The sequence below is a fragment of the Scleropages formosus genome, chromosome 20 (genome assembly GCF_900964775.1).
Source record: "Scleropages formosus chromosome 20, fSclFor1.1, whole genome shotgun sequence".
Classification (NCBI taxonomy): domain Eukaryota; kingdom Metazoa; phylum Chordata; class Actinopteri; order Osteoglossiformes; family Osteoglossidae; genus Scleropages; species Scleropages formosus.
In genome coordinates this window covers 2,552,213-2,577,599 of record NC_041825.1, presented here as the reverse complement: position 1 = coordinate 2,577,599, position 25,387 = coordinate 2,552,213, and the positions used below count along the sequence as shown (strand labels likewise).

The 25,387-nt window shown below is 46.2% G+C and overlaps 2 protein-coding genes across 2 annotated transcripts in view; both read right to left on the bottom strand.

The window, feature by feature from the left end:
* LOC108931920 (uromodulin-like) overlaps positions 1-18,520 on the bottom strand; it is a gene marked incomplete at its 5' end in the record, with an annotated part of 32,102 nt that extends 13,582 nt beyond the window's left edge. The window contains 6 exons of the mRNA XM_029246735.1: positions 10,345-10,510; positions 11,596-11,844; positions 12,559-12,719; positions 12,934-13,118; positions 13,602-13,721; positions 18,163-18,520. Of these exons, the coding sequence (XP_029102568.1) occupies positions 10,345-10,510; positions 11,596-11,844; positions 12,559-12,719; positions 12,934-13,118; positions 13,602-13,721; positions 18,163-18,520 (1,239 nt within the window). The remainder of the gene's footprint in view (positions 1-10,344; positions 10,511-11,595; positions 11,845-12,558; positions 12,720-12,933; positions 13,119-13,601; positions 13,722-18,162) is intronic.
* A 36-nt stretch (positions 18,521-18,556) lies between these two features.
* On the bottom strand, positions 18,557-25,186 carry LOC114909215 (mucin-2-like; the record flags this gene model as incomplete). The annotated part of the gene is made up of 3 exons (XM_029246945.1): positions 22,521-25,186; positions 21,853-21,947; positions 18,557-21,636 (listed from the first exon to the last, which is right to left on the bottom strand). Coding segments are annotated over exons 1-3 (5,841 nt in total), but the record flags the coding sequence as incomplete, so codon positions are not given.
* Positions 25,187-25,387: the final 201 nt, after the last annotated feature.

Here is a 25,387-nt window from a genome sequence, read left to right as displayed (position 1 = left end):
AAATTAATGTAGTGGAATTCCAAAGGTAGGTTTGCTATAAATGCAGTTACCAAGAGTATAACAGAGCAGAAACACCCTTTAATCCATACCTTTAAGACCCCTCGTGATGGTTCACAGCCTACTTCTCTCCTTCGCGGGATTATTTCATAAATTACATATGGAAAAGTTTAATATAAATGTGCGAATCAACTATTTTGTAATAAGTAATCATGGTTAAATTACACTTTCTCTACAATATTCAACATCAGCTTTTCAACCCAAAATGTAATTTTATACTGTACATGTATTATCACAGTATGTTATTATTTATTAGACCCATGGTGGGTAAATGATTTAAATAAAATGGCTTACCTTTCTGGGCCTTGATTTCCATACCTAGTAAAACATGAAAATGAAAGAAAGGATATGATATATTTTATTAACTATTGTCCCTTTGTGCTTATAAGTATGTCAGATATCTGCTACTTAATTCAAACAGAAGTAAATTTCATAGATGTCGATGGACTTACAGAGGAGGAGCAGCTGCAGCACACACAGATTTACCAGGAAACCCATAGTGCCTCACAGGGGGGTCTAGTGTGGTTAAAGAAAACAACAGGTATCTTCAAATTAGTTAATTAATTAACATTTCTTCTTAAAAAAAGATTCTATTGAAGATTCTGCACTTAAACAATATTGCTACTTTTTAACCCTCCGAATAACAGAAATTATGCTCCTGCACAAACTCAGGCTGTTCAGTTAAAGACTTCTTGTGTCAACATTATTTCTTTAGTCTGAGCTTTTTCTGTAATTTTGTTTGCCTGACACTGTGAAAATGAAAAACAAATCTCATCAACTCATTCCATCTCTGCAACATGAAGCCCAAATTTTTGATTCCTATAAACCTGTTATACTACATGGTAATTAGTGTACATCATTTAACTGAACCTGTGACATACATATTAAATTTGTCACCATCAGTGCTTGACGCTTCTGTGAGGGAAATACAGTCCTACTATAAATCTTGCATTTACATTAAAAGGAAAAGTTGAATTATTCTGTACTGCAAACCATGTTTCTAAAAACTAATCATTTGCAGGTTAAATGAGATATTTTCTTTCTTTATGTAAGTTTACATGTAACGTGATATCATTACTTCTTTATGTAGTTTGTATTTTCTATCTGAAAAGGTAAGGTGCTATGGCCAGTTACGCTTATCCACATCTTTATTATACTCCATGCTGTACTAATACTCAAAATCATTAGATCTAATATGGACCTGGACAACATTAAATTTAAGCTCGTGCTATGAAAACTTTGGTTTCACATCTTAGCCTTTGTAGAGATGTTATGTTGCCATGACAATGCAAATTAAATGTTAGTAGTAAAGTATAATTTTAAATTTTTACAAATAAATGGACAGAATCATGATTTAAAATTTTGTTACAAATTAATTACACAATTCCAATTAAGCCAGAGATTTTTGTTTTTTACACTTGATGCTGACAGTCCCAGAAACACACACATAGGCTGAAACTGCTTTTCCCGGGCAGGGTCGCAGCGAACCAGAGCTCAGCCCAGCATTGCAGGGTGCAAGGCTAGACGGGGAGGGGGTCACACCAAGGACGGAGCACCAGTGCATCGTGGGACACCCCATGCGGGACTGAAACCCCAGACCCACCAGAGAGCACGACCCGGCCAAGCCCGCTGTATCACCCTTCCCCCCAGCCCCAAAAACATTTCAGTTAAACCATTACCATAGTCAATCAGTAAATATATAAGTAAAATCATCAGCACCTCATTTCAGAAGAAATCCATATATGATATGTTAAAAAATGAATACTTTTCATACCTGCAAGGACTGTGTGATTATGAAAAATAGGGGCTGGTAGTGCCATTTATAGTCTTCTATATGGGTGGGTTCTGGTGTGAAAAAAAACTATTTCCTAAAACAATTTATGTCTATTTATGTGAAGAGAAAGTAAAAGTCAATCCTTAGAAATCAGTCTGGAAAAAAATTACCTTAATTATCTACATTTAGTACAGTAGTTTATCACAATCGGACACTGAAAATATTTGTAATGAAAAACAATAATATATATAAAATTTATCACAATATGCAGTAAAACTAATTTGATCAATTTTACTTACATCTGGGGGGAAAAAAAACTGACTGACAACCTAAATAAGATATTTATCTTATATTTTTAGTTTTTGAATCATAGATCGGTGTATCTTGTAATTATCTTGTAAAATAGTTCTCTCCAGTTGGGGAAACATAAAAAAAAAAATTCCTTGCCGAACTGGTAAGACCTGATTGTAAGGATTCTTCCAGCTCTGTCAACACCACTTTATTTAGTCCTTAGATCAAGTTGCGGCAGTCAATTTTCTGAAAATTCCTCGCATTCTACGAAAAGTTTCCGAGTACTTGTAGAGGAACCAGTTTCCTACATGCCGGAAACCTTACATTTCTATTGTTATGTTCCTGTAAGGACGATTCGCTCTGGTGATGAAAGCTATCAGCACACCTGCACCTATGTGGTGCCCAACTCCACATTTGTCTCTGAATACACCTATGTACAATTACAGTCATCAAGGGTTACAGGGCACAAATTATAAAGCCAGCTTGGATCTTTAATTTTGGTTGTGGCGCCGATGTGGTGGAACCTCCCAACCTCACTCAGAGCTGCTGAATCTCTGTCCATGTTTAAAAAAGGGTGTTAAAACTTACCTTTTCCAGACTCACTTCTCCCATGATCTCATGTTCATGTAATGTGTAAATGTTCATGCACTATAACATTGAGATCATAATGTTTACATTACATTGAACAAGTAGCTGCATGAAGTTTTATCCGTTGTTCAAAAAAAATTATAATTATTAGAAATGTGATGAGGAATTGTCGATATTCTGATAGCTTTATGCAACTGCTGGTGTGATGAATATTGGATCATATGGTGTAAAGTAACAAACCTACTGTACTTAAGAATGACACGTTCAATGAACACATTGAATTTTCTGTGAGATATACGTCGCATTGAAGAAAAGTATCTGTTAAATGAATACATGTATAAATGTAAATGTAAACACCATGAAGCATCAATAGAATACATTGTTTCATGCAAGGATGATGAAAAGTAACCTGTCTGTGACAGTCGCTGTCAAATAATGTTGGTTATACTCAAACAAATGGTTGCATGTGAGCAATCCTTCTCAAACACATGACCCAGTGTTCAACTTTCAGAAAGCAAAAAGAAAGCAATACTGATGTACATAAAAAATCATAAACACCCCATTAAGCAAACAAAAAATTAAGATGATTTCATGAAATGGTTTAATCTTATGTGAGGAAAGGATATATTTGTATTAAAGGCTGTTTTCAGTTTGTTCTGACTTAAATTGTGAATTTATATACATTCTGTACATATGTACATGCTTTTTCTCACTTTTTTCTTTTTCCCAACTGGTCTGCATTGAATTTGCACCCTACTGTGCCCCACCTTATAATACCTGTGGGGATAAGCAGTTTACCAAAAAATGGAAATGTGCATATACTGTACAGTATATTTCAGTATATTTCATATGTAGATCACACACACTGCCTGAAACCGCTCGTCCCGAGGCGAGCCGGAGCCTAACCTGGCAACAGAGGGCGCAAGGCTGAAGGGAGAGGGGACACACCCAGGACAGGGCGCCAATCCATTGGAAGGCACCCCAAGCAGGACTTGAACCCCAGACCTGCCAGAGAGAAGGCACAGACCAAACCCGCTGCAGTACCGCACCCCCTATATGTGGATTTCCAACATCAAGTAGAAAAGGGACAGAGATAAGTAATAAATGCATGTACAGTGCTGATGTTTAATTCTCCCTTTGACTGTAAAAGTGTGGTGTGTTAACATGAAATGTTAACACAGGAAGTGTAGGAATGGAAGAAGTGATCATTTACAAATAGCTTAACATGTAACTTAAGTTGTGGTAGTTCTTTCATTTCCAGGTAATGAGCTCCCAACAGTAGAGTTTTTTCTTTTTTTTTTTTTTTTTTAAATGTGCAGACATGTTTATTTCAGTTTAGGAGCAATGAGAATTTTGAAGCTCCTGAGTGCCATCAAAGCAAAAATTCAGTCGAAGGTAAAGACGTCCTGTCAGTGTCCCTCTTATTTTGTAAATAACACACACAGCATTTACCTTTACACGTCTCCCATACAAAACATTCTTTTCACAACAGAGTTTTCTGTTGACGTGCAACATCGTCTGATCAACAGCGATCTCATAATACCTCAGGTTTAGATTATTTTTATGACTAATACATTTGGAATGTTGTGCTAAACTGCTCTCTTCTGTAAATGTATTTGCTGTGCCTGCAGGTTAAACGTGTCTTGTAGTCAGTCAGCTGGGCACAAAAACTAAAAAGGAACACAAAAATATATAATTACAGCATAATTTGTTCTTCATTATTTTCAGGAGGTTAACGGGAGGTTAAAGAGCTGGCTGTCTGGTGCAGTCACAACAACCTGGAGCTGAACACGCTCAAAACTGTTGAGATGACTGTGGACTCTATAAGTGCCTTGTTCTGCTCAGCTACAAAATTAAACCTCAGAAGATTACAGCGGATAGTTCGGACTGCTGGAAGAATCATTGGCACATCCATCCCCCCCCAGTTCTCCAAGAACTGTACTCGTCCAGGGTCAGTAAAAGGGCTAGCAAAATCATTCTGGACCCCTCACATCCAGGCCACTTCCTCTTTGAACCTTTGCCGTCTGGCCGGCACTACAGGGCACTGAGCACCAGGACAGCCAGGCAAAGGAAAAGTTTCTTTCAGGGAGTAAACTGGTGCAATAAACAACGCTATTTATATTTATTTTTCACATCATCTCTCATTTACTTTCCCTTGCAATTGTATATAACATACCTGTACAAACATATAATGTCTAGTGTCTATTTTGTATATTGTGTACTTTATACTCTATGCATTTTTTTTATCTTTTATTAGTCCACTCTACTTTTATTATAAGTGTCTTGTCACTGACATTCTGTCTGTGCTGTGGAAGTTTCTGTCACCAAGACAAATTCCTTGTATGTGTAAACATACTTGGCAATAAAGCTCATTCATTCATTCATCCATCATTATTAGGGTGTATTTACAGTTCATTAAAATGCAGCATATCATACCAAGAAAGAAAGAAAGTCAGTCTTATTAAGAGTGACTGTGGGAGACAGAGGGTGAGAAACAAAAAGAAAGGGAAAGAGGAAGAATGAGAGACAAAGAAGCGGACAGACAGACAGACAGACAAAGAGAGAGACATAGGAGGGGGTGTAAGTGTGTGTGTCAATAATGAAGGAAAGAGACTAACTATACTTAAGAGTCACATCTGCAACTATGTCTCTCTTTCTTCTAATGTAATGCACAAATTACTTCCTATGAGATGTATGTTGCTTTGGAGAAAATGTCTGCTAAATGAATACATGCAAATGTAAGCGAGGCAGTGTAGTATGGATATTATAGAGAGAGAAAGAAAGGGGAAAAGGGGAAGGGTGGTGGGAGGGCGCAAGAGAGAGAGAAAGAGAATAAGAAAGGTGGAAGAGAGAGATTTTGGGGGGGGTGGACACACACACACACACACACAGTTTAATCACTGATCCAGGACCAGTGTACCTCTCGAAGTCTTCACGAGATGAAACAAACCATCATGGCATTAAGAGGAAGTAGAGAAATTAAATGTATAGAATGGAGTGTCACATACTGAGCTGTGACAGGAATATTGGTGGTAAGGAATCAGTAAGATGCCAGCAAAATACCATCAATGAAGTGCTGAACCTTGTTGCTCTTGTTGCTTGTTCACATGCATTTCACTTGCTTGTGATGCTTGTTCACTGCTACATTGCTTGTTTTGGTCCAGTATTCCACTTAACATTTTCTGTCTCAACTAGATTGGGTGCCGGGAAAGGCCTACTCAGTACTGGTATCTGTTTGTTTGTCATTAACTATTAACATTTTTTCTTTTTATTAAAGTTTGACAAGTATATGCAATTGGTTGTTAAATACACTTACTGTTTTCAAAAATCATTTCTGTAAAACCTTTTGCTTATCATTCAGCTATCTGCCATTCTGTGGTGTTTTGTACCTTGTATTGCAAATCAGGTGAAGTGAACCATTAGGAGTATTTCTAGGTGGGAGTCCTTGGGCACAACCAACTTGACAGGGGTGTTTTACTGTGCAATGGGATAAATGTTTTTATAAGTTGTAACATAAGGATATTTATAGTAGAAGAATGTTTTGTATGGCTTGTATGTCTCTGTATTTATGTTGGATGCAATTTTTGGGGAAATGCACTTTGGAATAAGTTGAGGCTGTTATGGTGTCGCCAGAAGGGCAGAGTTACTGCTATATAAGCTTGTATTAGGTTACTAGTGGATGGTGGCCAATTGATGCAAACTTATGCAGACAGGCACTCACACAGCAAATGGGAGAGTTGTGTATGGCTGTTGGTGCAAGGGGTTAAGCCCATGGTTCATAGGCCTCATGTTCTTTTGTAATTTAATGTTTGTTCTTGTATTTGGTTCAGGTTAATGTGTTTTGAAGAACATCTTTTAAGTAAAGAAAAATAAACCTTTTTGGTCCAACTACTTCAATTCTCCACTGCTGCCTTCATCCGTCGTCCATATCGTCACATGGAGATTTATTAGGGGTTAATGAAACATGTCTTTCCCAGGAAGTAGCACTATAAAGTTGCCTCCAGCCACTTCAGCTTATTGCTGCCTCCTCCCCTCCCCAGTTATCACTGAATCTCATGACCATCCTGATAGATTACACTCAACATCTAACATGAGCCAATTAACAGCTCCTGTACCAGTTTCAAGACAACTGATACATCTGTACAAACAGCAATAACAGAACCCACCCATCATTGTTAACATGTGTTTTAATTCAACAATTAAAACTCATCCTAATGTTATTTAATAAGTCCATTAAAGTGCCAGAATACACTTGATTAGTCCATAATTAATACATTAGTGGAAAACATGGTTTCCCTTAAATTAAACTTGTTTTTGGATGTTGGAAAACTGAAGCGTGTTCTTCAAGCCAGTTGTTTTGATGTCACAGTATCTCTACTTTACAGAATTTTTGCGTTCATCCAGCATGTCTATAGATCTGTAGCTCAGCAAAGGCGCCTTTCTTTGGTAGAAGCACAGTTACTGTAATTACACCTGCAATAGAGCCCAGACCAGGTCTCTTGAGATCCAAACCCAGACCAATAGTAAACCACACATGACTCATTCTGATAAGAACAACATGAAGTCAAGACAGAAATCTGGTGAGATGTGACTCTGAAGATCCAGATCAAAATAAAAATTGTGCATCTATCAAGCGGATACCACACGTACCTGCTACAAAAAGATATTTATTATGCAGAAGTGTTCACTGCTTTTTAATGCTTGTTGCACATTGACAAATTTAATCAGAATTATTCTGGTCTAGCTTTGTTAATCATTGCAAACTACATAAAATACGTGCTTTACGGGGTGCAGCATATAACTTATATCATAAGTGACTATAAAAATGAAACGAGTGTTGTATAGGCAGTCGTGTGTCATTCCTTTTACTAAAACAATTAAATTTGTACAACACAGAGTACATTACCTCTTTTACTTTACAGTTTTACATAAGTTCATAATGAAACAGTGGCAAAATCATGATGATAAAATTCTGCTCACTTCTTATATTTAAAAATGACAAAACTGACATGATGTTAACAAGGTATGAGCAAATGTAAAAGCATAGTTAAGGGTTTCATATCACAATTTATCTGAATGTCCAGAAGCATTGTGTTCTTGTAGAAAAATATATAATAAATCCGTTGGCTTTTACATTTAATTTAAAAGGTAGGACTCTTCCCAGACTATTCTACTTTGCCTATGTTATTATTTACCAATATAATTGCCAATTGTAAAAGATTTTTTATTTTCAGTGGAATTAAAGATAATCATCATTGCTCCATCTCAACATCTATTTCTTTAAAATTAATGCCAATATTTGCCTGTTTTTAGTACAACATTGCAGTTCGATCCAAAGATTTTTTACTATGGGGCGTAACCACAATAAACATTGCATGGTTTAAGAGCTTGTATGAAAAAGTTTTTAAACTTTCTGCAAATATTTTGTTTGTGTATGATATGTCTGGATGCACTATGAATATATTCAGCACTATATATTCTCATGACAAAATAATCTCTGGTAATCAGGCAGTAAAGAATAGCAAGAGTTGTAAAGCAGCTATGGAAAGGATTTGAATTATTTGTCTCACAATATAGTTATGCAGCATTAGCACCTCTGTGTGGCTAAACAATAATTAATTATTTCTGATTAATGGTTTTCACTGGATTGTGACTCCACTTCTTATGTATTCTATTTAAAGTACGAGGAGCAAAATACTAAAAGTTATTCAAAAACTGGTTCTACCTGTAATGACAGCTCTGAATTTAAAGAATATCACACATTGCAGCTGCCAAAGTACCACTCATTTATAGATTTCCCTGTAAAATTAAAGCAGAATAACAAAAATCTGTATGTTAACAATCCCTGAGTGGAAAAATACCCATCTGAAAGGAAGTGACATAAGGATCTACAGAGGTTTTCGTTCAACGCAAGGAGTGTGAGATGGAATGGTTGCTCCTGAGATGCTCTAATGCAGTACAACTGCAGCCACAACTGAGAGTATCAGGGGCAGCAGAGAACTGACAGAAGCTGGAGCACCGGCCACAGAGATCCGCTCCAGGACTTGCGTGTCTGAAAGACAAAATTCAAGTGAACGGCAAATCACTTCAAAGCCATGGCCACAAAAAAAAAGAAACTTACTTCCCTTGTTGTTCTAAGCTAAATATCTCCAGATAATTTTAATTGGTCAAGCAAGAACAGACTAGATACCAAGCTGCAGCACATACTGGGAATAAAGGCAATTTACCTGTTTGTGTCTGTTGTAAGACAAAAGGGCCAATGGACATGGAAGAAGTGTCCTGGAATTCAACAGACCTCTGAACTCGTTGCTGATTCCCAGGATAGCAGGACTGTAAATGACATACGAAAAATAAACCTTCTGTGATTTTCGTTTGGTCCACAAGTTATGGGTATGCTCATATTCCTTCATTGAAGTTAATGATTTTTGAATAACTCTGTCATACATACCTTCTACACTTGAGAAAAAAAAATTTCAAATTATTTTTAACTTTTACGATGTAGATTTTTTAAAAGTAATTTTCAGCCTGAATTGCATTCTTGGTGAAAGGTCTAACAACAGGACCTGTAAACTGGAATCTGGGTGAAGTGCGTGACTGGAAGTTGGTAGCGGACGTGGGAAAACAGCTGCAGATGCCACAGTGCATTGTGATCATGGCGTTGAGACCCGATATTGTGCTGTACTTCGAGGGCGCACGGATAGTGTACTTCATTGAATTAACGATACATTTCGAAGACGCATTGGAAGATGCCTTTGAGAGGAAGAAATTAATGTACACTGAGTTGGCTGGTGAGGTGAGGGAGCGAGGCTGGCAGTGCGTTATTAGACCGGTGGAGATCGGTACAAGAGGGCTTGTTGCAAAATCAACCAAGTTGCTACTGTTGGAGTTTGGTTTTAGGGGTCAGTCGTTAAGAGCAGCGATTAAAAGCTTGTCAGAGGTAGCAGAAAGATCCAGTCAGTGGTTGCGGATGAGGAGGCATCAGGGTGTCTGGGGGAAGCACGCTTGAGTGGGGAGTACTTGCCTATGTGAAGATCAAATGGTTTGAGTTTTGTTGTCACCTCCATATACTGATGTGGTGTATTGGTTGGTTTGTTGGTGGTCGATGTATGGCTGGGGTGGGAGGTTTTTTGGTGCGTGGAGTCGTTGGGATGGCACTGCGGGCGTAGAGGGGGGTGGGTCTGGGATGCTAGATCTCGCCGTTGAGACTTCTGGAGGTGTCGTGGGCTCAATTCAATGAAACATCAACGAAGGAAGGTGCCCACTTGACAACCCCAGCGAAGTGCTTGCGGTGGCTCCCGGCGAGGAGGATGGTGCTTGCCCTTGATGTGGGCTGATTTTTAGTGTTTTTTATGTGAAGGAAACTGTTTGGTGGGGGTGACGGGTGTGTGGGGTTTTGGGAGGGATGGAGTACTGTGGCATGGTTGGTTTGTGTCCAGCCCCCCTTGATTTTGGCATGAGGGGTTGAACATCTTTCCCTGTGTATTATTGTATGCATTCTTGGTGAAAGGTCTAACGACAGGACCTGTAAACTGGGATCTCAGTCAAGGCTGCAGTTTCTCATCCACTGCCCACCTACTGCGAGCCAAATCTGACACCTGCTATAATTCTAAAAGGACGTGTCGATTTGGCCTCACCGTAGAGCAGTTGTTCCCGCTGAGCACACACAAGTGAATCTGGCAATGCAGGAAGACGGTGGTGGTGGTGTTTGATGTGAATGTCAGCATCTTGAATGAGAAACGGCTACTGGTGGACACACCATTCTGCAGAATCTCTACAGTCCCGTCAGCAGGATTGGGGCACCTGTCAGTCAGAAAAACATTAGGGATTGTCTTCAAATTTGACAGCTTTTGGCCTCATTAATGAATCACAGTGACTATCTCTGCATGCAACATATTCATGGTAAACTGAACGGCTACTGAAGGCATATGGAAGGTTACTGAAGTTGTGATTAACATCTTAACTGCTTCTTACTTAAGACAATGCGCCCGGAACTTCTTCATTTTGTGTGTGACGTGACAAATTTGTATTGTATTCCTTAGACCAAACCATTGTTTATGTGGATACGAATGGGCAGATGTTCCATTGAGTCAAGTCCAACTCATAGCAAATATTTACTGTGTTTCTAAGATGAGGGAGGAACAGAGACCATACACCAGTGCCTTATTCTGTCCTTGTTGGTGGGTCCAAACAGAGAGAGAAATACGCATACTCCACACAGCCTGAGCTGGACTTGAACCCATATCCATTGAGCAGCTGAGGAAATTTAGCTTCAAGCACCATGCTCATGTCTAACCTCTTGTGTGTGCTGTGATCTACCTGCACCTTTTTACATGATGTACATGACTTGACGAGAGCTGTTTGCTGGATTCCACCCTCAGCCATATCAGCATTTTGTGATTGTAGGCGTTACTCTAAGAGTCAGAGAGTCCCTCATATTTCACACTCCCAGTCAGACAAAAGCCACTCAACTCTCCCTATCCTGTTTCTCAACAAGACATCCAGTGATCCTAAGAAGAAGATTTTTAAGAAAACGTAAATAGAGGGCTCATGCAATGATTTCATTGTGTAAATCCCTAACAAATCAAGTGTCATTTCCCTCAATAGCAAATGTAATAGCAGCAGTGATTTCAGGAAACAATATTCATTGTACATTCAGTAAACAAGAAGAGTGGAAAGAATATTTCAATAATGAAAACTGTCCACTGGTCAGTCGATTGTTGCGGTAGTCTAGAGCTAAGGCCCAAGACAAATCACTGGATCCAAGGCTAAGGGTGGTGGGATGGGACACCACTTGATCATAGATTATTAATGAAAACATCAGCTTCTTCAAACAGAACATGCACATCAGATAATATAGAATTGGTCAAGAGGTCTAGAACACTTACTCCTGCACAATAAGGTCCCAGCGTACACTGCTTAGAGGGTCATTAATGGGTGTGGCCCAGCAGGAGTCAATCACTGTGGCGATTTGCCTGTCGTCCAGTCCCTCAACCTCTACAGCCACGTACACCTGCTGGTTAATAGGCACCTCCATTGTAGAACCTGTGAAGGGCTGCTGGAACTGTGCATCAAGATAAGGAATCATCCTCATTTGGTAGCGGTTAATGCCTGCTGGTAGATTCTTCCCCAGAATGCTGTTGAGGTCATTAAAAAATAAAAAGTAAATGATCTATAGCCAACATGTCTAATTTCAATACACATTTCAATATGTGTTTATATTTGAATATATATATAAATTTGTAATAATTTTAAAAAGTATATTTTAATCTGGCAGCACTTTCAAACATAAATCTGTTACAATTTTCATTATGAAAACACTGGCATTGAGCTTTAAAGCTGCATTCAGCCTTGAATGTTTGTATTGGAAATTTGAATTTTCATTTGTATTTGACCCTAAGCTTGCATTGTGACTTGAGTTGGTATTAAAGGGCTGGCATTTGCCCTGTTCGATTGCTCCCAATGCCCCTCCCTGCCTTATCAAAGTAATGACAAGCAGCTGCCGAGAATGGAAAGGTGATGACTAAAGGATTTTAAGCAGCTGGTCTGAGGACTGAGGCAGAGACTTTATGGGGGGTGTTGATGAGGTGCCTGAAAAGTGCCCTGGATCTGCTGCTCTTCTTTGCCTGTTTTTGGTTTCCTTTAGAAGGTCCTTGTCCTCAGTTTTGCTGGTTTCCTGCTCCAAATAAAGCTGATTTTCTGTGTGACCCTGGATATGTGCTTAATTCTACATGTTCTTTTCTCTAAATTCACAATACTTTGTGTTGATTTGCTTGAACCAGACAGTTGTTACAATATGTGTATGACTGTCTTCATTGATCATGGACAAACTTCCCCTGGGCTAAACTCACCTCTGCAGTGGATATATGTCCTCGGACATAGACGAGGACTGAGACAGTAAATATACACAGTAGAAAGTGACACTGAGAATTTTCTCCCGTCTAATGGTAGCTTGCTGTGGGTAGGTCTCTCCATGGATGGTGTTCTGATAGATGAGGTGAGTGCCATTGCTCTGTAGAGGAGAAAATATGGAACAAAAGGAAAGTGTAACATTTTTGTTTGGACTAGTATTGGACAAATCTGTTCATTATGACAGTTATGGATAGTAAAAAGCTTCGCACATGAAACTACAGCCACCTGTAAAATTTAATGTAGTACAGCAATGAGTAAGGAAGTTTTCAGATTTTCTGGAATGCACATTCTTGTTATTCCTTCTCATGACATACCGTGAGCGTTGTCCCACAGATGTGATCATCACTGTCGAAGTGAAACTCCACCCTGCCATCGCGCACTGTTCCAGTGCAATTGGGGTCATTTAGGTGTAATGAATTGGATGGGAAGCCACTTTGAAACAACTGACAGCGAGACAAGGAAATGGTGGCTGAACTGCCGTTACAAATTTCCTTGGAATCTGTGAATGACACCAGTAACTGTGAGGTCAAAGGCCAGTGGCAGAGAATATAGGACCAAGAACCACTGATCATTCTGAAATCATCATGGACATTTACATTTGTTTAACTGACACTTTTCTGTAAAGCAGCTTACAGTGTTCATCTATACATAACCATTTACAGAGCTGGGTAATTTCACTGGAGCAACTGAGGGTAAGGACCTTGCTCAAGGGTCTGACAGCTGGAGGTGGGATTCAAACCTGTGACCTTGAGATTTAAAGCCAGCAGCTCTAACCACTACACTACCAGGTGCCCCATGACATGAAGAATTTAATCTTGATGTATGACTGATATGCCCTTAAAACAATGACCAAAATCAAAGTCAGCAGTATGCAATTATGAAGTTAATTTCATGATACTTACAATGATATTGTGAGAATGACATAGACCCACATATATAGAAACATAATTCATTGGCATTTTGAGAACCATTATTTTCATACCAAAATATTCAGCACTAGTGTTGTCATGTTCCTCACTGCAGAGGCAGCCATAGACACCATTCCTTTCTCCACACCACTCACTAGCTGTGCATTCCAACTCATCACAAGGGTCTGTCAGCGCTGGAGAAGAAAGAAGAAGAGCCAAATAAGGTGGCAGTACAGTAGCTCAGTCAAAGAAACATGGAAACTCTGCAAAGATTAACGTCACAAGAAAGGTCTTTGCAGGCCTCTCTATTTCCACCCCGACCACAGAAGAACAAGCGGGCAATAAAAGGGATGGATGAAAGGTCTTTGCATGATTGTAGACTGAAGGTCGGCATGGAGGGTAGTGGAAGATAAAAATGATAATAATACAAAGTAGAAGTTAAAGTTAATTTAAAAAAAACGGTTACTCAAGTACCCCTCTGCGAACCGCCACCTTAACGTGGTAGAGGGGTTTGAGTGCCTGAATGACCTCAGGATCTATGTTGCCTGGGGCTATATGCCCCTGGTAGGGTCTCCCATGGCTAACAGGTCCTTGGTGACAGACGAGACAAAGCGCGGATCAAAACCCCTTTATGACTATAAAATCAAAGCTCTCGTTCACCCCGCCCGGTATGAGGTCACCAGGGCCCAACCCTGGAGCCAAGGCTGGGGGAGGGGCTCGCATGCTAGCGCCTGGTAGCCAGGTCTATGCTCACGGGGCCTGGCCGGGCTCAGCCCGAAGCCAAGACGTGGAGCCACTCTTCGGTGGGCTCACCACCTGCTGGAGAGGCCGTAAGGGGCCGGTGCGTTGTGATTTGGGCGGTTGTCGGGGCCGAGTGCCCAGCCGACCCAAACCTTGGGCGCCAACTCTGGCTTTTGGGACTTGGAATGTCACTTCACTGGCGGGGAAGGAGCCTGAGCTAGTGCGGGAGGTTGAGAGATACCGTCTAGATATAGTCGGACTCACTTCCACTCACAGCTTGGGTTCTGGAACCACTCTTCTCGACCAGGGGTGGACTCTCCACTATTCTGGCATTGCCCAGGGTGAGAGGCGGTGGGCGGGTGTGAGCTTATTAATAGCCCCCCAGTTCAGCCGCCATGTGTTGGAGTCTACCCCGGTGAACGAGAGGGTCGTCTCCTTGCACCTTCGGGTCAGGGAACGGTCTCTCACTGTCGTTTGTGCTTATGTGCCTAGTGGCAGTGTAGAGTACCCGGCCTTCTTGGAGTCCCTGGAGGGCGTGCTGGAAAGCACTCCCACTGGGGACTTTGTCGTTCTACTGGGGGACTTTAACGCCCACGTGGGCAGCGACAGTGACACCTGGAGGGGCGTGATTGGGAGGAACGGCCTCCCTGATCTGAACCCGAGCGGTGAGTTGTTTTTGGATTTCTGTGCTAGTCACGGTTTATCCATAACGAACACCATGTTCATGCACTTGGCACCAGGACACCCTAGGTCGGAGGTCGATGATCGACTTTGTAGTCGTTTCTTCTGACCTTCGGCCATATGTCTTGGACATTCGGGTGAAGAGAGGGGCTGAGCTGTCAACTGGTCACCACCTGGTGGTGAGTTGGATTCGATGGTGGGGAAAAAGCTAGACAGACCTGGCAGGCCCAAACGCATAGTGAGGGTCCGTTGGGAACGTTTGGCGGAGGCCCCTGTCAGAGAGGTCTTCAACTTCCACCTCCGACAGAGCTTCAACCAGGTGCCGAGGGAGGCTGGGGACATTGAGTCTGAATGGACTATGTTCCACATCTCCATTGTCGGGGCGGCGGTTCGGAGCTGCGGCCATAAAGTCTCCGGCGCCTGTTGCGGCGGCAATCCCCAAACACGGTGGTGGACACTGGAGGTAAGGGATGCCGACAAGCTGAAGAAGGAGTTCTATCGGGCCTGGCTGGCTCATGGGACTCCTGAAGCAGCTGACGGGTACCGGCGGGCCAGACGGAACGCGGCTCTGGCAGTCGCCGCGGCAAAAACTCGGGCCTGGGAGGAGTTCGGTGAGGCCATGGAGGAAGACTTTCGGTCGGCCTCAAAGAGATTCTGGTAAACTGTCCGGCGACTCAGAAGGGGGAAGCGGTGTTCCGCCAACACTGTTTACAGTGGAAGTGGTGTGCTGCTGACCTCAACTGAGGATGTCCTCAGGCGGTGGAAGGAGTACTTTGAGGATCTCCTCAATCCCTCCGACACGCCTTCCGTAGAGGAAGCTGAGGCCGGAGACTCGGAGGGGGACTCGTCCATTACCGTGGCTGAAGTTGCTGAGGTAGTCAAAAAGCTCCTTTGCGGCAAGGCTCCGGGGGTGGATGAGATCCGCCCCGAGTTTCTCAAGTCTTTGGATGTTGTGGGGCTGTCTTGGCTGACACGCCTCTGCAACATTGTGTGGAGCTCGGGAACAGTGCCTCTGGACTGGCAGACTGGGGTGGTGGTCCCTCTTTTTAAGAAGGGGGACCGGAGATTGTGTTCTAACTATAGGGGGATCACACTCCTTAGCCTCCCTGGGAAAGTCTATGCCGGAGTATTGGAGAGAAGAATCCGACCGATAGTCGAACCTCGGATCCAGGAGGAGCAATGCGGTTTTCTCCCTGGCCGTGGAACACTGGACCAGCTCTATACCCTCACTAGGGTGTTGGAGGGTTCATGGGAGTTTGCCTAACCAGTCCATATGTGTTTTGTGGACCTGGAGAAGGCATTCGACCGTGTCCCTCGTGGCATCCTGTGGGAGGTACTTTGGGATTATGGGGTTCAGGGCTCGCTGCTACGGGCTGTTCGTTCCCTGTATGACCAGAGCAGGAGCTTGGTTCGCATTGCCGGCAGTAAGTCAGACCTGTTCCCGGTGCATGTTGGACTTTGCCAGGGCTGCCCTTTGTCACCGATTCTGTTCATTATCTTCATGGACAGAATTTCTAGGCGCAGCCAGGGAACGGAGGGTGTCTGTTTTGGTGGCTGCAGGATCTCGTCTCTGCTTTTTGCGGACGATGTGGCCCTGTTGGGTTCATCGAATCAAGACTTAAGGCGCGCACTGGAGAGGTTTGCAGCCGAGTGAGAAGCAGCGGGGATGAGAATCAGCACCTCCAAATCCGAGGCCATGGTTCTCAGTCGGAGAAAGGTGGATTGCCCGCTCCGGGTTAGGGGGGAGTTGCTCCCTCAAGTGGAGGAGTTTAAGTATCTCGGGGTCTTGTTCACGAGTGAGGGAAAAATGGAGCGGCAGGTTGACAGACGGATCGGTGCGGCGTCCGCAGTAATGCGGTCATTGTACCGGTCTGTTGTGGTGAAGAGGGAGCTGAGTCGTAAGGCGAAGCTCTCAATTTACCGGTCGATCTACGTTCCTACCCTCACCTATGGTCATGAACTTTGGATCATGACCGAAAGAATGAGATCGCGGATACAAGCGGCAGAAATGAGCTTTCTCCGCAGAGTGGTTGGGCGCACCCTTAGGGATAGGGTGAGGAGCTCAGTCACCCGGGAGGAGCTCGGAGTAGAGCCGCTGCTCCTCTGCATCGAGAGGAGCCAGTTGAGGTGGCTCGGGCATCTGTTCCGGATGCCTCCTGGACGCCTCCCTGGGGAGGTGTTCCGAGCTTGTCCCACTGGGAGGAGGCCTCAGGGCAGACCCAGGACACGTTGGAGAGACTACGTCTCCCGGCTGGCCTGGGAACGCCTTGGGGTTCCCCCAGAGGAACTGGAGGAGGTGTGCGGGGAGAGGGAAGTCTGGGGGGTTCTGCTCGGACTACTGCCCCCGCGACCCGGTCCCGGATAAGCGGAGGAAGATGGATGGATGGACAGTTACTCAAGTAAAGTTATGTTTTTTAAAAAAGTTATTCAGTTAAAATCAAGAATTTACTCTGAGTAGAAAAGTAAAGTGTCAGATCAAAAAAAAAATATTCACTCATTTTACTGTAATGAGTGATGGTAAAGACAATGCAAAAAGACTATCGTCTCGTGACATGTGGTGCTGAAAAAGCATGCTAAAAATTCCATGGATGGAACAAGTTAGAATAGATTTACTGAAAATCAACCTTCTCATGAGACTAGCAGAGAGAAATAACAAAGTCCTGTGTCTACATAACGAGGGTAAAGGATTGTGATGTAGTTTTGCTCTAGGTCTTCCAAGACAAGTTGAAAGGAAAATGGACAGGGGATAAATGGAAAGTACAATATTTGGACAACATCTCACAGCAGACAGACTACAGAGAATAAGCAAAACTTTTTCAATTTTTCAAAGAGACGGCGAGACTAGGAAGAAGACAATTTTCAGCCTCCGTATGGAATGAATGGAAAAAACAGGGTTGTGCTGTTTCACAAGTGTCGGTAACAGAGTAAATGTAACACATTGCTCCCCGCATCTGATGATGGGATATTGTTAAAATGGAGATTTTACCAGTTTTTCCAGCACTTTTTTGTGTGGCTCACTGGTTTCATGATCTGGGAGTTCATTGTACATTGCCGATCATTCAGAGTTTGATGTTTTGAATCGTTAGAATTGATAACAGTGATAAATTTGTTTATCTAGCAGTTTGTTACGGAGACCCAGTGGCACTCTGGGGGCCGGGTGGGTCTGTGGGATTGACAAGGTCGTAATCTCCATTAACATGAGCATTCACTCACCTGTGGTTGAAGGTGTTGTGGTGGTTGTGGGCTCGGTTGCAGTCTCCGAAGTGGCTGTAGTTGTAGTGGTGGTTGGCGGCTCGGTTGTGGTCTCCGAAGTGGTTGTAGGTGTGGTGGTGGTTGGCGGCTCGGTTGTTGTCTCCAAAGTGATTGTAGGTGTGGTGGTGGTTGGTGGCTCGGTCGTGGTCTCCAAAGTGGTTGTAGGTGTTGTGGTGGTTGTGGGCTCGGTAGAGGTCTCCAAAGTGGTTGAAGGTGTGGTGGTGGTTGTGGACTCGGTAGTGGTCTCCGATGTGGTTGTAAGTGTGGTGGTGGTTGTGGGCTCGGTAGTGGTCTCTGAAGTGGTTGTAGGTGTGGTAGTGGTTGTGGGCTCGGTAGTGGTCTCCGAAGTGGTTGTAGGTGTGGTGGTGGCTGGTGGCTCACTTGTTGTCTCTGAAGTGGTTGTAGGTGGGGTAGAGGTTGGGGGCTCGGTAGTGGTCTCTGAAGTGGTTGTAAGTGTTGTGGTGGTTGGGGGCTCGGTAGTGGTTTCCAAAGTGGTTGTAGGTGTGATGGTAGTGGGTGGCTCGGTAGTGGTCTCCGAAGTTGTTGTAAGTGTTGTGGTGGTTGGCGGCTCGGTTGTTGTCTCCGAAGTGGTTGTAAGTGTGGTGGTGGTTGGGGGCTCGGTTGTGGTTTCCAAAGTGGTTGTAAGTATGGTGCTGGTTGGGGGCTCGGTTGTGGTCTCCGAAGTGGATGTAGGTGTGGTGGTGGTTGTTGGCTCGGTAGTGCTCTCCGAAGTGGTTGTAGGTGTGGTGGTGGGTGGTGGCTCACTTGTGGTCTCTGAAGTGGTTGTAGGTGGGGTGGTGGTTGGGGGCTCGGTAGTGGTCTCCGAAGTGGTTGTAGGTGTGGTGGTGGTTGGGGGCTCGGTAGTGGTCTCCGAAGTGGTTGTAAGTATGGTGCTGGTTGGGGGCTCGGTTGTGGTCTCCGAAGTGGATGTAGGTGTGGTGGTGGTTGTTGGCTCGGTAGTGCTCTCCGAAGTGGTTGTAGGTGTGGTGGTGGCTAGTGGCTCACTTGTGGTCTCTGAAGTGGTTGTAGGTGTGGTGGTGGTTGTGGGCTCGGTTGTGCTCTCCAAAGTGGATGTAGGTGTGGTGGTCGTTGGCGGCTCGCTTGTGGTCTCCGAAGTGGATGTAGGTGTGGTGGTAGTTGGCGGCTCGCTTGTGGTTTCCGAAGTGGTCGTAGGTGTGGTAGTGGTTGGGGGCTCGGTAGTGGTTTCCGAAGTGGTTGAAGGTGTGATGGTGGTTGGTGGCTCGGTAGTGGTCTCCGAAGTGGTTGTAAGTGGGGTGGTGGTTGTGGGCTCGGTAGTGGTTTCCGACATGGTTGTAGGTGTGGTAGTGGTTGTGGGCTCGGTTGTGGTCTCTGAAGTGGTTGTAGGTGTGATGGTGGTTGGCGGCTCGGTTGTTGTCTCCGAAGTGGTTGTAAGTGTGGTGGTGGTTGGGGGCTCGGTAGTGGTTTCCGAAGTGGTTGTAAGTGTGGTGGTGGTTGGGGGCTCGGTAGTGGCTTCCGAAGTGGTTGAAGGTGTGATGGTGGTTGGTGGCTCGGTAGTGGTCTCCGAAGTGGTTGTCAGTGTTGTGGTGGTTGTTGGCTCGGTTGTGGTCTCCGAAGTGGATGTAGGTGTGGTGGTGGTTGTTGGCTCGGTAGTGCTCTCCGAAGTGGTTGTAGGTGTGGTGGTGGCTAGTGGCTCACTTGTGGTCTCTGAAGTGGTTGTAGGTGTGGTGGTGGTTGTGGGCTCGGTTGTGCTCTCCGAAGTGGATGTAGGTGTGGTGGTAGTGGGTGGCTCGGTAGTGGTCTCCGAAGTTGTTGTAAGTGTTGTGGTGGTTGGCGGCTCGGTTGTTGTCTCCGAAGTGGTTGTAAGTGTGGTGGTGGTGGTTGTGGGCTCGGTAGTGGTTTCCAAAGTGGTTGTAGGTGTGATGGTGGTTGGTGGCTCTGTAGTGGTCTCCGAAGTTGTTGTAAGTGTTGTGGTGGTTGTTGGCTCGGTAGTGCTCTCCGAAGTGGTTGTAGGTGTGGTGGTGGCTGGTGGCTCACTTGTGGTCTCTGAAGTGGTTGTAGGTGGGGTGGTGGTTGTAGGCTCGGTAGTGGTTTCCGAAGTGGTCGTAGGTGTGGTAGTGGTTGGGGGCTCGGTAGTGGTTTCCAAAGTGGTTGAAGGTGTGATGGTGGTTGGCGGCTCGGTAGTGGTCTCCGAAGTGGTTGTAAGTGTTGTGGTGGTTGTGGGCTCGGTAGTGGTTTCCAAAGTGGTTGTAGGTGTGATGGTGGTTGGTGGCTCTGTAGTGGTCTCCGAAGTTGTTGTAAGTGTTGTGGTGGTTGGCGGCTCGGTTGTGGTCTCCGACATGGTTGTAGGTGTGGTAGTGGTTGTGGGCTCGGTTGTGGTCTCCGAAGTGGTTGTAGGTGTGATGGTGGTTGGCGGCTCGGTTGTTGTCTCCGAAGTGGTTGTAAGTGTGGTGGTGGTTGGGGGCTCGGTAGTGGTCTCCGAAGTGGTTGTAGGTGGGGTGGTGGTTGTGGGCTCAGTAGTGGTTTCCGAAGTGGTTGTAAGTGTGGTGGTGGTTGGGGGCTCGGTAGTGGCTTCCGAAGTGGTTGAAGGTGTGATGGTGGTTGGTGGCTCGGTAGTGGTCTCCGAAGTGGTTGTCAGTGTTGTGGTGGTTGTTGGCTCGGAAGTGCTCTCCGAAGTGGTTGTAGGTGTGGTGGTGGCTAGTGGCTCACTTGTGGTCTCTGAAGTGGTTGTAGGTGTGGTGGTGGTTGTGGGCTCGGTTGTGCTCTCCGAAGTGGATGTAGGTGTGGTGGTAGTTGGCGGCTCGCTTGTGGTCTCCGAAGTGGTTGTAGGTGGGGTGGTGGTGGTTGTGGGCTCGGTAGTGGTTTCCAAAGTGGTTGTAGGTGTGATGGTGGTTGGTGGCTCTGTAGTGGTCTCCGAAGTTGTTGTAAGTGTTGTGGTGGTTGTTGGCTCGGTAGTGCTCTCCGAAGTGGTTGTAGGTGTGGTGGTGGCTGGTGGCTCACTTGTGGTCTCTGAAGTGGTTGTAGGTGGGGTGGTGGTTGTAGGCTCGGTAGTGGTTTCCGAAGTGGTCGTAGGTGTGGTAGTGGTTGGGGGCTCGGTAGTGGTTTCCAAAGTGGTTGAAGGTGTGATGGTGGTTGGCGGCTCGGTAGTGGTCTCCGAAGTGGTTGTAAGTGTTGTGGTGGTTGTGGGCTCGGTAGTGGTTTCCAAAGTGGTTGTAGGTGTGATGGTGGTTGGTGGCTCTGTAGTGGTCTCCGAAGTTGTTGTAAGTGTTGTGGTGGTTGGCGGCTCGGTTGTGGTCTCCGACATGGTTGTAGGTGTGGTAGTGGTTGTGGGCTCGGTTGTGGTCTCCGAAGTGGTTGTAGGTGTGATGGTGGTTGGCGGCTCGGTTGTTGTCTCCGAAGTGGTTGTAAGTGTGGTGGTGGTTGGGGGCTCGGTAGTGGTCTCTGAAGTGGTTGTAGGTGGGGTGGTGGTTGTGGGCTCAGTAGTGGTTTCCGAAGTGGTTGTAAGTGTGGTGGTGGTTGGGGGCTCGGTAGTGGCTTCCGAAGTGGTTGAAGGTGTGATGGTGGTTGGTGGCTCGGTAGTGGTCTCCGAAGTGGTTGTCAGTGTTGTGGTGGTTGTTGGCTCGGAAGTGCTCTCCGAAGTGGTTGTAGGTGTGGTGGTGGCTAGTGGCTCACTTGTGGTCTCTGAAGTGGTCGTAGGTGTGGTGGTGGTTGTGGGCTCGGTTGTGCTCTCCGAAGTGGATGTAGGTGTGGTGGTAGTTGGCGGCTCGCTTGTGGTCTCCGAAGTGGTTGTAGGTGGGGTGGTGGTTGTGGGCTCGGTAGTGGTTTCCAAAGTGGTTGTAGGTGTGATGGTGGTTGGTGGCTCTGTAGTGGTCTCCGAAGTTGTTGTAAGTGTTGTGGTGGTTGGCGGCTCGGTTGTGGTCTCCGACATGGTTGTAGGTGTGGTAGTGGTTGTGGGCTCGGTTGTGGTCTCCGAAGTGGTTGTAGGTGTGATGGTGGTTGGCGGCTCGGTTGTTGTCTCCGAAGTGGTTGTAAGTGTGGTGGTGGTTGGGGGCTCGGTAGTGGTCTCCGAAGTGGTTGTAGGTGGGGTGGTGGTTGTGGGCTCAGTAGTGGTTTCCGAAGTGGTTGTAAGTGTGGTGGTGGTTGGGGGCTCGGTAGTGGTCTCCGAAGTGGTTGTAGGTGTGATGGTGGTTGGCGGCTCGGTTGTTGTCTCCGAAGTGGTTGTAAGTGTGGTGGTGGCTGGGGGCTCGGTAGTGGTCTCCGAAGTGGTTGTAGGTGGGGTGGTGGTTGTGGGCTCAGTAGTGGTTTCCGAAGTGGTTGTAAGTGTGGTGGTGGTTGGGGGCTTGGTAGTGGCTTCCGAAGTGGTTGAAGGTGTGATGGTGGTTGGTGGCTCGGTAGTGGTCTCCGAAGTGGTTGTCAGTGTTGTGGTGGTTGTTGGCTCGGTAGTGCTCTCCGAAGTGGTTGTAGGTGTGGTGGTGGCTAGTGGCTCACTTGTGGTCTCTGAAGTGGTCGTAGGTGTGGTGGTGGTTGTGGGCTCGGTTGTGCTCTCCGAAGTGGATGTAGGTGTGGTGGTAGTTGGCGGCTCGCTTGTGGTCTCCGAAGTGGTTGTAGGTGGGGTGGTGGTTGTGGGCTCGGTAGTGGTTTCCAAAGTGGTTGTAGGTGTGATGGTGGTTGGTGGCTCTGTAGTGGTCTCCGAAGTTGTTGTAAGTGTTGTGGTGGTTGGCGGCTCGGTTGTGGTCTCCGACATGGTTGTAGGTGTGGTGGTCATTTCGGGCTCAATAGTGGTCTCCAAAGTGGATGTAATGGTCGTTGGGGGCTCAGTAGTGGTCTCTGAAGTGGTTGTAGGTGTGGTGGTAGTTGGCGGCTCGCTTGTGGTCTCCGAAGTGGTTGTCGGTGGGGTGGTGGTTGTAGGCTCGGTAGTGGTTTCCGAAGTGGTCGTAGGTGTGGTAGTGGTTGGGGGCTTGGTAGTGGTTTCCAAAGTGGTTGAAGGTGTGATGGTGGTTGGTGGCTCGATAGTGGTCTCCGACGTTGTTGTAAGTGTTGTGGTGGTTGGCGGCTCGGTAGTGGTCTCCGACATGGTTGTAGGTGTGGTAGTGGTTGTGGGCTCGGTTGTGGTCTCCGAAGTGGTTGTAGGTGTGATGGTGGTTGGCGGCTCGGTTGTTGTCTCCGAAGTGGTTGTAAGTGTGGTGGTTGTGGGCTCAGTAGTGGTTTCCGAAGTGGTCGTAGGTGTGGTGGTGGTTGTGGGCTCGGTAGTGCTCTCCGAAGTGGATGTAGGTGTGGTGGTAGTTGGCGGCTCGCTTGTGGTCTCCGAAGTGGTTGTAAGTATGGTGCTGGTTGGGGGCTCGGTAGTGGTTTCCGAAGTGGTTGAAGGTGTGATGGTGGTTGGTGGCTCGGTAGTGGTCTCCGAAGTGGTTGTCAGTGTTGTGGTGGTTGTGGGCTCGGTAGTGGTTTCCAAAGTGGTCGTAGGTGTGATGGTGGTTGTGGGCTCGGTTGTGGTCTCCGAAGTGGTTGTAGGTGTGATGGTGGTTGGCGGCTCGGTTGTTGTCTCCGAAGTGGTTGTAAGTGTGGTGGTGGTTATGGGCTCAGTAGTGGTTTCCGAAGTGGTCGTAGGTGGGGTGGTGGTTGGGGGCTCGGTTGTGGTCTCCGAAGTGGTTGTAGGTGGGGTGGTGGTTGTTGGCTCGGTAGTGCTCTCCGAAGTGGATGTAGGTGTGGTGGTAGTTGGCGGCTCGCTTGTGGTCTCCGAAGTGGTTGTAGGTGGGGTGGTGGTTGTAGGCTCGGTAGTGGTTTCCGAAGTGGTCGTAGGTGTGGCAGTGGTTGGGGGCTCGGTAGTGCTTTCCAAAGTGGTCGTAAGTGTGGTGCTGGTTGGGGGCTCGGTTGTGGTCTCCGAAGTGGTTGTAGGTGTGGTGGTGGTTGTTGGCTCGGTAGTGCTCTCCGAAGTGGATGTAGGTGTGGTGGTAGTTGGCGGCTCGCTTGTGGTTTCCAAAGTGGTCGTAGGTGTGATGGTGGTTGTGGGCTCGGTTGTGGTTTCCGAAGTGGTCGTAGGTGGGGTGGTGGTTGGGGGCTCGGTTGTGGTCTCCGAAGTGGTTGTAGGTGTGATGGTGGTTGGTGGCTCTGTAGTGGTCTCCGAAGTTGTTGTAAGTGTTGTGGTGGTTGGCGGCTCGGTTGTGGTCTCCGACATGGTTGTAGGTGTGGTGGTCATTTCGGGCTCAATAGTGGTCTCCAAAGTGGATGTAATGGTCGTTGGGGGCTCAGTAGTGGTCTCTGAAGTGGTTGTAGGTGTGGTGGTGGTTGTGGGCTCGGTTGTGGTCTCCGAAGTGGTTGTAGGTGTGGTGGTGGCTGTTGGCTCGGTTGTGCTCTCCGAAGTGGTTGTAGGTGTGGTAGTGGTTGGGGGCTTGGTAGTGTTTTCCAAAGTGGTTGAAGGTGTGATGGTGGTTGGTGGCTCGGTAGTGGTTTCCAAAGTGGTTGAAGGTGTGATGGTGGTTGGTGGCTCGGTAGTGGTCTCCGAAGTGGTTGTAAGTGTTGTGGTGGTTGTGGGCTCGGTAGTGGTTTCCAAAGTGGTTGTAGGTGTGATGGTGGTTGGTGGCTCTGTAGTGGTCTCCGACGTTGTTGTAAGTGTTGTGGTGGTTGGCGGCTCGGTTGTGGTCTCCGACATGGTTGTAGGTGTGGTAGTGGTTGTGGGCTCGGTTGTTGTCTCCGAAGTGGTCGTAGGTGTGATGGTGGTTGGGGGCTCGGTAGTGGTCTCTGAAGTGGTTGTAGGTGGGGTGGTGGTTGTGGGCTCAGTAGTGGTTTCCGAAGTGGTCGTAGGTGTGGTGGTGGTTGTGGGCTCGGTAGTGCTCTCCGAAGTGGATGTAGGTGTGGTGGTAGTTGGCGGCTCGCTTGTGGTCTCCGAAGTGGTTGTAAGTATGGTGCTGGTTGGGGGCTCGGTAGTGGTTTCCGAAGTGGTCGTAAGTGTGGTGCTGGTTGGGGGCTCGGTTGTGGTCTCCGAAGTGGTTGTAGGTGTGGTGGTCATTTCGGGCTCATAAGTGGTCTCCAAAGTGGATGTAATGGTCGTTGGGGGCTCGGTAGTGGTCTCCGAAGTGGTCGTAGGTGTGATGGTGGTTGGTGGCTCGGTAGTGGTCTCCGAAGTGGTTGTAAGTGTTGTGGTGGTTGTGGGCTCGGTTGTGGTCTCCGACATGGTTGTAGGTGTGGTAGTGGTTGTGGGCTCGGTTGT